Source organism: Ctenopharyngodon idella, chromosome 23, assembly GCF_019924925.1.
Source record: "Ctenopharyngodon idella isolate HZGC_01 chromosome 23, HZGC01, whole genome shotgun sequence".
Taxonomy (NCBI): domain Eukaryota; kingdom Metazoa; phylum Chordata; class Actinopteri; order Cypriniformes; family Xenocyprididae; genus Ctenopharyngodon; species Ctenopharyngodon idella.
In genome coordinates this window covers 18766095-18779654 of record NC_067242.1, presented here as the reverse complement: position 1 = coordinate 18779654, position 13560 = coordinate 18766095, and the positions used below count along the sequence as shown (strand labels likewise).

The 13560-nt window shown below is 37.6% G+C and overlaps 1 protein-coding gene across 2 annotated transcripts in view; it reads left to right on the top strand.

Moving 5' to 3' along the window:
- sema5a (sema domain, seven thrombospondin repeats (type 1 and type 1-like), transmembrane domain (TM) and short cytoplasmic domain, (semaphorin) 5A) overlaps positions 1-13560 on the top strand; it is a 162030-nt gene that overhangs the window by 124894 nt on the left and 23576 nt on the right. For both annotated transcript variants that reach the window (XM_051882593.1, XM_051882594.1), the window contains exon 16: positions 7574-7799. In XM_051882593.1, the coding sequence (XP_051738553.1) occupies positions 7574-7799 (226 nt within the window). The remainder of the gene's footprint in view (positions 1-7573; positions 7800-13560) is intronic.

The window sequence follows — 13560 nt, the reverse complement described above, 5'->3', positions numbered from 1 at the left end:
TTCACTTTTCATGCTATTCGTGGAAGTGGTTTGAATGATTTAGAGAATCTGGGACAGCTTTGAATAGTTCATTTGCTATTTGCTAAACTGTTTTATAAGGAATAGTAAGATCTGTCCAGTTTTAGAAATCAAGGCTGTCAACCTTTTCGATCTTCGCCATTTGATGAATGGCTCTAGACACAATGGCTTAAGAGAAAGTTCAGACGTTCCTGTGAGTCTTAATGGTAAAGCTCTGTCATATTGTGTGCGTATTTAGCCTCAAGGTCAGCTGCCTCAGATCCATCACCATGCAGACGACACCAAAAACACCAACACACCAAAGCATCCCAGGAATGCCAAAGAGGCTGCGAGGGCAGCGACATCATGTTGATGTATATAATTATGTATGTGTGTGGGTACAAGGGTGGTGCGTTGGCTGATTTAGATTTTTGTACTATTTTTGTGCCATGTGAACATGAAGTTACATATCTGCTGAGCTGCTGATCTACTCAAAGAGGTAATACTTAAGAACAGATGCTTTAATAAGCAAGCGTCATATTATTTTCTTTTACTGATGATTGCCAGACTTTGGCATGGGCCATACGTGCAAACAGCTGTTGTCGTTTTATGAAAAATTCCCCTTTGAAATACTAGTTGGTGGTTGTTTTGTCAGATACAATAAAAACATGATGTGTCATTCAGCTGGTAATTTTACACAGGGGTTTGTTTGTCAGAGTGGTTGTAACCTCTCTGTAATGATAGTGATGAAGCTTACAAGAATGTAGCCAGGTGTCAGAGTAGACAGAAAATTAATAATGAATACCTGGCAACCCTTAATTGGTTGTCTGTTTGTGAGATCCTTCATATGTTTAGTGTAATGATGCTCTGATAATAAGACTCAGATATTACCATCACTTTATCTTAGGGCGAGTATATTTTCAGAATCAACACAGCTGAAATCTGTGACAGGCTTGAATCTGTGAAGTACAGTGTTCAGTGTAAGATTTTAAGACCTTTTTCCCCCCTTTTTTTTCTTAGTGTTAATTAGGAAAGTTTTGTGTAATGGCAGACATAAGAAGGTGTTTTATACCAAAAATATACTCCTCTCAAAGTGCACATAATGTCAGCTAACACATTTCAAGTGTAAATAATACTGCTTTTTTCTTCTTTTTTTTAGTTTGAATCCACCAGTTCAAGAGTGTTGCTACTGGGTATCTGCAGTGTTTATGATTTGATATGGCTTATGTATTTTATATAATAATGCATGTATACAATATAAGTCTCTGGTGTCCCCAGAATGTGTTATTATACCATTTATTATAGCTTGTCAAATTTGCCCCTGTTTGGGTGTGAGCAAAAACACGTTGTTTTTGTGTGTGTCCCTTTAAATGCAAATGAGCTGCTGCTTTCCAGAAGAGGGTGGAGCTTTAACAGCTCGCGCTTCAGTTGCTCAACAACAACAAAGCTGGAGAATCTCACGCAGCCATTTTTTAGACGCGACATGTGAACGGCCCCTTAGAATGCATCTGGACATTTCTGAACAGTTAGTGGATAAATTTATGTACAGTAGTTGCTGTGGAGTTGATTCAACTCATCGACTAGCATGTGCCGTCATGTTAATCTTTTGTGCAAATCCAGTGTTGAATTTACCCTCGTTTGTGAAGCAGTCCGGCATAAACTTTTTGTTTTTTAGAACTTTTTATTAATTTTTAATTATTTTAATTATTTTAAGTCATCCCTCAGCAGGTGTGGCATGACTAACATTTGGTAGAACTACAGTACCACACGCAAAGTCCTCTTTTTGGATGATTTGTCCAAATGGCATGGTCATTTGCGCAGTTATTCTGATTAAATCACCCAAAGTGCACCCACAAAGTACACACACTGTTTAATAGAATGCACAAGCAAATTAGTATCTTTTATTTCTTAGTAAATCTCTGAAGTTTTATCTCTTATGACACCGTTTGGATGGTCCTCCGGGACTTGAGTTTATTAATTTCTTTTGAATATATTTCAAACTACTACATAAAACCATCCACAACCCATAAAAACTCTGCATCCCATTTCTCTACGGTGACTGTGCAGCGTGGGTATTAATTTAACCGGCGCTGTGGTCATAGAGAGACAAGTTTTCTCAGAGGAATTTGAACATTCCCAAAAGACAGCATTTTTCATTACGCCCCCTGACTGAGTGTATCATGCTCCGTAGTCTTGCCTGACTGATTGTGTGCTTTTCTGTACTAATAATTGAGACTATTTGTCTTGGTGGTCCGTTGTGGAGCGGCCAGCTGACGTGTCTCAGGTGAACCATTGGTAATGAATGCAATCAGCGACACCTGCGTAATGCATTGAAGTTTGTTTTCTGTAAAACATATTAGAGGCTGCTATCTCTGTGGAGTCGGGGGCATATAGTGTCAAAGATGTGAGCCGTAGAATGGCCAATTACGTTCCAACACGCACATATTTGCTGATACGCTGCATTTTTTTTGTGAGGACACAAAGGATTGAGGATTGTGTGTGTGTGCAAAGTGGATGTAATGATGCTAGAAAGCTCCAGAGAGCGCGGGTGGGATTACTCATTAGTCAGCAGATGCCTGGAGACTGAACGGGGACTGGCAGAGCTTCATACAGGGCATCCCCTAATCCCTGCCTCCACTACCCATAATGCATTAGTGATGGACGAGAACTGTATGTAATACAGTAATTCTGAAAATGAAAAATATTCTTGGGGAATGCGAAGTCTGAAAAAGATGGAGAGAGAGGGGGATAATGAATAGATTGTCGGCGGGAAAAACAAGAATGGAACAATAGAGAATTAGGGAAAGGAAGAGCCCGATAAAGTAAGATGGATGGAGAATTATAGAAATGAAAAACGTGAGCAGGATGAGTAATGATAGAGCTGAAAAAAGGAGTAGGAAAGAGAGCAAACAATCCGAAAGGTTGTATTAACCACACGTAACCTCATTATCAATGAGAAAACATGATTGATTTTGCTCGGTTTAGGTCGTGTCATGTTTTTACGTTTCAGACATCACGGGAGGCCCGGTATACTGGTATCAGGCTGCGTACATCACCACATCAGTAAGTGTTAAATCATCTTTATGATGTGCTGCCCATATGTAGGCATTCACCCAGCTGGTGAGAACATCTACATCATTGAATCCAATGTAGCATCAGCACCGCAGGCCGATGTGTTTGAGTGCGTTCTGCTGCATTATCACTTTCACTTAATACCCTCGAAAAGAGATTTTTGCAGTCATGCTTTGTAGCGATTGGAAGTTTATGAATTTTCTGATGGCTGCTTATAAGGTGTTTTATTGGAAACCAGAAAAACATATTTGTTTTTTCGCGGGTTGTTGAGGGAAGGTGTGATATTACTTTTCTATGCGATCAGACTTTTCAGATCAGACAATTTCCTCTTCTATAATAATGAATTATAATCCGTTGTAATCCACATTCTCCAAATTTATACACTTTATAAATATAAAATACCAAATACTATTGTATTATATATACATGTATATACTACAAACATGCTAAAATTGTGCAGGTTGTTGAGGAAAGGTATAGTATTACTATAATATACACAGATCAGGCATAACATTATGACCACCTTCCCCCTTTTGCTGCCAAAAGAGCCCTGACCCGTCAAGGCTAGACCCCTGAAGGTGTGCTGTGGTGTCTGGCACCAAGATGTTAGCAGCAGATCCTTTAAGTCCTGTAAGTTGCGAGGTGGGGCCTCCATGGATCGGACTTGTTTGTTCAGCACATCCCACAGATGCTTGATTAATTTGGAGGCCAAGTCAACACCTCAAACTCATTGTTGTGCTCCTCAAACCATTCCTGAACCATTTTTGCTTTGTGGCAGGGCGTATTATCCTGCTGAAAGAGGCCACAGCCTCCAGGGAATATTGTTTCCATGAAAGGGTGTACATGGTCTGCAACAATGCTTAGGTAGGTGGTATGTGTCAAAGTAACATCCACATGGATGGCAGGACACAAGGTTTCCCAGCAGAACATTGCCCAAAGCATCACACTGCCTTCGCCGGCTTGCCTTCTTCCCATAGTGCATCCTGGTGCCATGTGTTCTCCAGGTAAGCGACGCACACACACCCGGTCATCCATGTGATGTAAAAGAAAACGTGATTCATCAGACCAGGCCACCTTCTTCCATTGCTCCGTGGTCCAGTTCTGATGCTCACATGCCCGCTGTTGGTGCTTTCGGCGATGGACGGGGGTCAGCATGATCACCCTGACTGGTCTGCAGCTATGCAGCCCCATACGCAACAAACTGCGATTCACTGTGTATTCTGACACCTTTCTATCAGAACCAGCATTAACTTCTTGAGCAATTTAAGCTACAGTAGCTTGTCTGTTGGATCGGACCACACGGGCCAGCCTTCACTCATCACGTGCATCGATGAGCTCTGCCGCCCATGACCCTGTCGTAGGTTCACCACTATTCCTTCCTTGGACCACTTTTGATAGATACTGACCACTGACCGGGAACACCCCACAAGAGCTGCAGTTTTGGAGATGCTCTGACCCAGTCATCTAGCCATCACAATTTGGCCCTTGTCAAACTCGCTCAAATCCTTATGCTTTCCCATTTTTCCTGCTTCTAACACATCAACTTTGAGGACAAAATGTACACTTGCTGCCTAATTTATCGACAATAAGCTTCGATGAAGCAACTTAATGTTCCTTCTTTACTAGTTCTAAAGTGACGTTCTAAAGGCTTGAGCTCAACTGTTAAAATGTCAACTTGAAATTTGAAGTAGTTCTGCACAAAAGAGGGTTTTTAAGACACTCCGTTGTTGTTCTTATTTATTTACATACTTGTGCCATCGAACTGTTGTATAAATGCAATTAAAAATATCACACTCTGATATTTGTGTGTCCCCACAAAGATAGTAATACCAGTAATTTCTAACCTTGTGGGGACATTTCTTGGTCCCCTTGAGGAAAACAGCGTATAAATCATACAAAATGATGTTTTTTTGAAAATGTAAAAATGCAGTAAGTGTTATGTCATTGGTAGGTTTAGGGTTATACAGTTTGTACAGCATAAAAATCATTATGTGTATAGAAAGTCCCCATAAAACAAGGAAAGTTCTGTGTGTGTGTGTGTGTGTGTGTGCGTGCGTGCGTGCGTGTGTGTATGCGTGCGTGCGTGTGTGTGTGTGTTAGTATATTCTTTCTTTATACTCTTTATACTTTATTTAAAGACTTGTACTGTACTTTATTGATCAGACAATTTTCTCCTGGCAAGCAACAAAACAGAAGAAATAAATGGATTGTAGAGTAATTCGAACCATATCTAGTGTCCAGAATTTCATAGTGACTTGGACCAGTAAAGTAACCACCAAGCAGCACCCTAGCAACCACCCAAATTCCCCCTAGCAAATGCCTAGTAACATGCCACATTTTTTCATCATATTTATCTCTCACAGTGATAAAAAAAAACGATACTTAAAAAAAAAAAAGGTTCTATAATATTTTAATGGCATGTTTACGTAACTATATATTTGTATCACAGCTTGTAGTTGTAGTTTGTTCATTTGTGGAGGCATCCAGACGTGGATAATGGAAGCTTGTAATTATTGAGTAACTCGTTTTGCTTTTGTGTTCTGAGAGAGTGCAGTCTACCGTTAACATTTCGCTATGCGTAGTCACACAAATACAACACTAACACCCAACCCTCTTTTGTCTCTGAGAAAACATAGACTACTGCAAAAATCTCTGCATGGTAGAACCTTTCTAGCTGATGTGTTGATGCTCACTGAGGTAAAAAGCATTGAGTCAGCTGATTTGAGTTCATAATATTTACCATCATTAAATATTAACAGTGAAAGTGTGAAAACAAAAGCAGGTGGTCAGAGCGCACAATAAACAATGCCTAAACTTTTCCATATCTTTAACCTTGTCTATCTGCTCTTCGTCCTCGGGAGAAAAGAGGTGAAAAGAGACGAGTGAAGGGAGGGGAGGTGAGCTAGACTGCCGTCTGAGCGCTTCACATCAGCTCTCCCTCTGTCTGACAGATTGACGGATGAACAAAAAGGACTTTTATCTTATTTTGCCAAGGTCTGGCAGTCATTCAAGGTCTATTAAGCATAAATAAATGCAGTGAGAATGGACACAGCTCCCCACTCCACCAAATGAACACATATGATTTACAGGAAATCTATAGCTCCTTGTTTCAGGCCGATTTATTAAGGTGTCAAGACATGAATCTGACTGCCTCAAGTGCTAGACATTGGTACCAGAAGACGCTCTACATTATCATAAATCAAAGGATTGAAAGCTCATAACTGCTCTTTCAGATCAAGGATACAGGCAGTGTAAATGTCATATCAATTATAGAAATGCAATAAAACAATCAGGAATTTAAGAGGTTAGATTTGTCCCAGCCGAACTAAGACGAGACGTTAGAACAGACAGCGCTGCCGAAACTCATTTTAACTGTCCCATAGTGACAATTTTTGTCTTTTTGTCAGTCCTTCGAGGTTCCATTCAAATCGAAATGTCATTTTAGCTTGTGTAGGATGTACTCCCTTATTTATTCCCTCATATTTCAGAGTCTTTTTCTCCTTGCGGGCCATAAATTAAACTTGATCAATGACCTTTTCTGCCTGACTTGTTTGCGACTTGCCATGTTCAGCAAAGAGCGCGATGAAAATATTTCATAGGCGCCTGCGAAATGGCAACAAATCACCAAAGCGACATTCTCAGCATAAATGTTATAAAAAAAATATATATGTGTGTGTATGTGTGTGTTGTGTGTATGTGTGTGTGTGTGTATATATGTGTGTATGTGTGTGTGTATATATATATATATATATATATATATATATATATATAATAAGTATATATTATATTTATTATCTTATATAAGTGACATTCTAAGCATAAATGGTATCTATATATATATATATATATATATATATATATATATATATATATATAATAGCATATATAGATAATGTGTGTGTGTGTGTATGTATATATATATGTATGTATATATATATATATATATATATATATATATATATATATAATAGCATATATAGATATGTGTATTATCTGTACTTATTTTATATATTTATATATATAATTTATAATTTATAATTATGTATTTTATATAAATATAAATGTTATATAATGCATTTTAATTTGATAACACATATATATATATATATATAGAGAGAGAGAGAGAGAGAGAGAGAGAATACAGTTTATATATAGATATTTTATATAAAGTAGAAACATAAAATTATGTAATATATACTGGTTTTCATAATTGATAAATATATAAAATATTAAATACTATTGAAATATGATAAAATAAAAATGTATTTTTAAGTATTTTATTCTTTATATTATATTTATATATATATATATATATATATATATATATATTTTATAAATATATATATATATATATATATATATATATTTTATAAATATTATTATTTTTTTTTATTCTTTATTTTTTTATTTATTTTTGTCTTTTTTGATAGTTTATAAATACAAAAAATATGAAATTTTTTTATATCAAATACAATTATATGATATATTTTGTTGTTTTGTACAGGAATTCCAGTCCTGTAATACCCTCCCTTGCCCGGATCTAAAGAAGACCACTCCCTGGACACCATGGACGCCAGTGAATATCTCGGACAATGGCGGTCACTACGAGCAGCGGTTCAGATACACCTGTAAGGCGAGAGTGCCGGAGCCCAATCTGCTGGAAGTAGGGAGACAGAGGATTGAGATGAGGTACTGCTCCAGCGACGGATCCACGGGATGCTCCACGGACGGTGAGATCTCATTCTGTCTCTCTATCCTGCGATCCTTCATTTGTCACTCAGCCTTTTCCTTTTCTCTGCTCTCATCTTGCTTTTTCTCCCTGTGTCTTTGATGAAGTGAGCCCGCAGTGACTTTGAGGCAAGCCACTTGATCTATTTGTCCATCAGTGGAAAGACAACATGATGTGCTCTAGTGCTTCTCTCTTTCTTTCACTCTTTCTCTCATCTATGTGGGCTCGCTACATCAGTTTTTGGAGTGTCGTCTTACCCAACACAAGTGCTCTTGGCTGCGTTCTGCCTCTGAGAGACATGAGGAACATGTTAATTAAGTCAAATCAGAGAATGTTATTTCCCTTAGAGGTTGGGGTGCTTCCTGTCTGATAAAGTGCAACACATGCACTTAATTGTATTTATTTACCTCCTGCATGTGTGCAGCTACATTAGGTTGCACATCTGTGAACTGGTTGTGGTTTGTAAACAAGCTGTTAACTGACGGGTTATGAGAGTCAAAGTGGCACAGAGGTATATATAACGGATATGCAGTGAAAACCCTGTAACAGTAAATTTTGTTTGTGAGTGATGTTTATAGACACTCATATTCTACAGTGAAGCTCTGATCTTCAATAGACATTTACTAAGAGAAGCCACACAAACCTAATGACCAGAGCTATTTTTTGTTATTTTCCATCTCACTAATTTCCATTTTGTTTTACGAGCGAATGAGCTAAAATGACAAAAAAACATTCAGAGCCATATAAAGAACATAACAGCAACATTTAATTTGCCAATTTGTGGAAATCTTTTGTTTCTCTCAAATGCAGCTTTTCCATTTGAAAGCTGAAATACAGTAAATCAATGAGTAAATCAGTATTTGCTAAATGTCAAACTAAAATGACATTTCGTGGCCTAATGGTTAGAGAGTGTTGTTGTATCCCGAAGGTTGCTGGTTTGAGTCTCAGTAACGGCAGGAAATGTAGGTGGGGGAGGGAATGGACAGCACTTTCTTCCACTCTCATTACCCACAACTGAGGTGACCTTGAGCAAGGTACCTAACCCCCAATCACTTCCCGGGCGCCGCAGCAAAAATGGCTGCCCACTGCTTTGTGTGTGTTCAATACTCACTGCTGTGTGTGTGCACTTAAAGGGGTGAAATGCAGAGCTCAAATTCCGAGTATGGGACACCATACTTGGCTACACAACGTTCAGATTTCGCTCCCCTTGTGACGTAGGAAGGGGATCTTATTATAATATTACCACCCCTTAATCTGTATGTTTCCACCCACGGCAATGCCATTTTGTTTTCGCAAGCAACGACAGTGTACCAGTAACACTGGTCCTGGAGTGCACAGTTTAGCTACAACCCTGATCAAACACACTTGAATGTCTTCAGAATTACTAAAGCTACATGAAGGAAGTTGAGTTGGGTCGGAGCAAAACTCTGCAGGACAGGAGCGCTCAGGAAAAACCGTCCCTGAGCTTGTGATATGTCTCAGCTATGTAAACATTATCACTGATCTGATCAATTTTATTTATGAAGGGAATGTGTCCAGATAAATTCATATACCAGTATGTGCAAGTCATTTTACACCAGACTGCTTTGCACACAAGGGTCAGTAAAACACAGGATTTGCACAGAAGTTAATTCTCAAAGATGATCGATACCAACTGTTCATGATCCAATTTCATACATATTTCATAATGTTTTTTTGTCTTTCTAAATGTGTTTCATTAGCACGTTGCTAATGTACTGTTAAATATAGCTAAAGTTACCAGTTCTTACTGTATTCTCGGAGACCAAAGCCATGTTGTTATTTTCATTTTTAACCTGAAAACGCTTGCAGTCTGTATAATTCATAAACACATCTTCATTCTTATTGAGTCTCTCCAACAGTGTGTAGCTTTAGCCACGTTAGCCGTGCAGCACGCTATCAAACTCATTCAGAATTGAATGTTAGCAAACATCCACAAAATACATGCCATACCTACATGATCTGATATGCTGCATCACGAACAGTTTGTAATGATCCATTCTGAGAGTTATATTTGCTGTGTGACCTTCTGCTGTATTATTTATGCCTCAGTGTATTGGAATCTTGAGCTTGGGGGTGGGGAGTACAAGCTCATTTGCATTTAAAGGTACACAAATCAGCGCATTTTTTCTCCCACCCAAAAATAGGCAGTTAAAACATGGTATAATAAATAAAATTCATGGGGTATTTTGAGCTGAAACTTCACAGACACGTTCTGGGGACACCTGAGACTTATATATCACCTTTAAGCAAGCACAACTGTTTTTAACATTGATAATAATAAGAAATGTTTCTTGAGCCGCCGTCACATTTGGTGAACCAGGAAATCCAGAGAGTAGGATCCAATTGCAGTAATCATTTTTTAACAAAACAACCAAAAACACAAGGAGCAGAACATCTAAAGGAACTTATGAAACAATAAAAAATGACACCAACAAAACAGCCATAGAAGGAAAAGACTTGACAAACAACATGAGAAACACAAGGGTAGTATATACAGACAAGATAACAAGGTAACAAGACGCACCTGCAGAAAACAATCAAGGGAAATCAATGAAACAAAGGGACTACAAAACTAGACACAAGAAACAGGAAACTAGAAATACAACATAAAAATCCAAACAAACAGAAAACATGTAACAGCAGCAAATCAGCACAATCCACAATATTAATGTTTTACTGTATTTTTAATAAGTGCAGCCTTGTTGAGCATAAGATAATTCTTTAAACACACACATACATCCATATACACAAACGCTTAGGTTATGTTTAGGGCTCTAGCACCGTTTATAGACTCTCATATAATTCATCAGTGCTGCATCAGTATAATGCATAAATATTAAGTGCTCAGCATAGACATGATTAATTTCTGCATTTCAACCATTATTTAGCTTGAAGCACCCAGCTATACTGCTGCATGGCCTGTCATGACAGATGTTTCTTCTAAGGGCTTTTGGACAGTTGTTAACTTACTGCATATCATACAGAGGAGGCCTAGTCCCATAATCACCTCCACACTAAAGATGTGTGTTGATGTCAGTGAAGCCACAAGGGAAGATGAGTTCTGAAATGAATGGGCTGCCACTTGCCCAAGATTTAGCCTCACATCTCGGCTGGCCCATATCGATTTGAATCTGTAAGCCATGCCTGTGTGAGGAGAGTGTGATAAAGCACAGCGTCTCATTGCATAGAGTTCATGTGGGAAAATCTAAAATGGTGGCTTAAAATGACTGTATGTTGTTACATCAAGGGTTTTAAACTCGATCACTAAATGCGCATACGCACAAATTTGTGCATGAAATCTGCGTATGATTTCATCATTAATGAATCATGATTCATCAATAACTTTTGTTCTAAAATTTATTCTAAATTTATGAACAATGCATGTAATTGGGGGGAGGTGGCTTATAAATGTGTTAAGATTAGGGCTGTCAAGCGAATAAAAATTGTAATCTAATTCATTACATGATGTGCCGGATAATTAATCAAATTAATCGCTAATTAATCGCACATTAAATTTGGCTGTTTATTGCTGCTCAGAGGTGGCATGCATTTACACTGCAATTATAATCAAGTAATGCCATGAGATTAATGGGTTTATTAAAACGGTTAGTTCCTGTCCTTGATTCTGATTGGTCAATAGCTGTATTCACGATAAAACACAGCTATGACAGCTTCACCCAACGGTTCTGTGTATCACTACACAACACCCTTAGCAACCACTCTTATCAACGTAAACTGTATGTTCTCAATTGATATTGTTCATTGAAGCTTACTGTATTATGTAGAAGAGTATTGTGAGAAAAAGATAGAGTGAGCGAGTTTATTACCTGCATTCAGATTTAGCATTTTCCTTCAGGTTAGTCCTATGTTCATAATAAAAATCTGTTTAAATGTCCGATGTATTATCTTGTCCTTTTAACATTTAAGGGGTTTTCCCGTGACTGACAGCGCTAGTCAAAGCATTTGTCAGTTGCGTCTTGTTCCGTTTTCAAAACAATTCAGTCTTTTCAGTGTAAAAGTCTTCGCTACTGACTGACACACTCATAAAGACAGTCTTTGCCGCCATCTGATGGCGTTAAAATGTAACTTATGTTGCTGGTTACGGTTAGGGACTATTTTTTCCGGCGGAAGGAAGGCTTTTAGAAAGAGTTTACTTCAAGAAAGTTGCATTGATACATATTTCTGGCTTTAATATTTGTATTGTGTGGTAACCATTTTATAAAAGCAATAAGGCTAGTGCTGTATCGTGAAAAAGTCACGGCTAAAGGGGTTGCAGGCACTCCGCTTCGCGTCGTGCCTAACAACGCCCTCCAGCCATGACTTATTCATGATACAGCACAGCCTCTCATACCTTATTGCTTACTTAAAGGTAGTTTGTCCAAAAATGAAAGTTCTGTCATCATTATTTACTCACCCTCATGTTGTTTCACATCTGTATGACTTTCTTTCTTCTGTGGAACATAAAAGAAGATAATTTGAGAAATGTCTCAGTATTTTTTTTATTTTGTTCATACAATGGAAGTAAATGGTAACCAAAACAGTTTGGTTACCAACATTCTTCAAAATATCTCTGTTTCACAAAAGAAAGTCATACAGGTTTGAAACAATGGAGACGCACAACATTTCTGCTGTGGCTTAATAGGTAATATATAGGAAATATTATCCATTAACTTTTGAACAAAGTTAAGAACAAATCCATGTGTGAATGAGTGAAAAGTAGCTTTTTCAACCAACATCTTTGCATTTATGAATTATTTTGTTAAGACGCTAAAATGGAAAATGTTAACTCCTTATTAATTCGATTAGCTTAGTTGTTTAGCTAATACCAATTTTTTTTAAACAAATAGTGTGTATTATGTTAAAATTTACACTACTTTTTATAAAATGTACTTAGAAAAGTACAAGGACATTCAGCTGTGTGTAGATTAACTGAGTTTGCAGGTCTCTGGAAGTCACCTTGGCTTTGTCAAGCAGAAATCATGTGTATGTTGTCAAGTCTTTGAGATCTGAGCCTCTTTCTCTGCTTAATATCAACATTATGAAAGAAATAAGATCAACCCTGGCTGACATTTTCAGATTGGAAATATATTTGATGTCAGTTTTTTTATTAGGCCAATTTAAATCGGCTTTGTGCAGATAAGGTTCCTTGATTTCTCCTCTGTCTTTTTTAGGAGCAAATTAAAGAAATTATCAGTGTCCGCAGCAGCTGGCCGTTATTTACACACCGATTCAGGAGCTTTGCTTAGTGATCTGCAGTCAGTTTACTTAATTATAATAAGTAGATTAACCTGAATAAAAATATAATACATTGTCAGATAACAACATCACTTTCATTGACAAACTGTTGGCTGTATTTGTTTAATCCTTTGATGGTCATCAGTTAATTTACCAGAATTTATAAGTTCTGTCCTCTGAGATTATTAAAGATACAGAGGCTTGCTTCCTACAAATGAAAAGTTGTTATCTGAAGAGAAATGATCAGATGTTATTTTTCAAAGGAAGACAGTGCTCCTGCCCAAATTGCAAAGAGAAACAATAAGTGGCTTGAGAACAAGTTCATCAGGCTGAATTCTTTAGCTACCTTTACAGTACAGCACCATTTTTCTTTTAGAAAGCACAAGTGCAAGTGTTTAATGCTTAACCTTCAGTACAATAAAAATCAATACATGCACCATTATGTCTATTTGTTTGCTGGAATAATGGCAGTGGCTATAGAGTGAAAATGCTGCCTAACAGTCAGG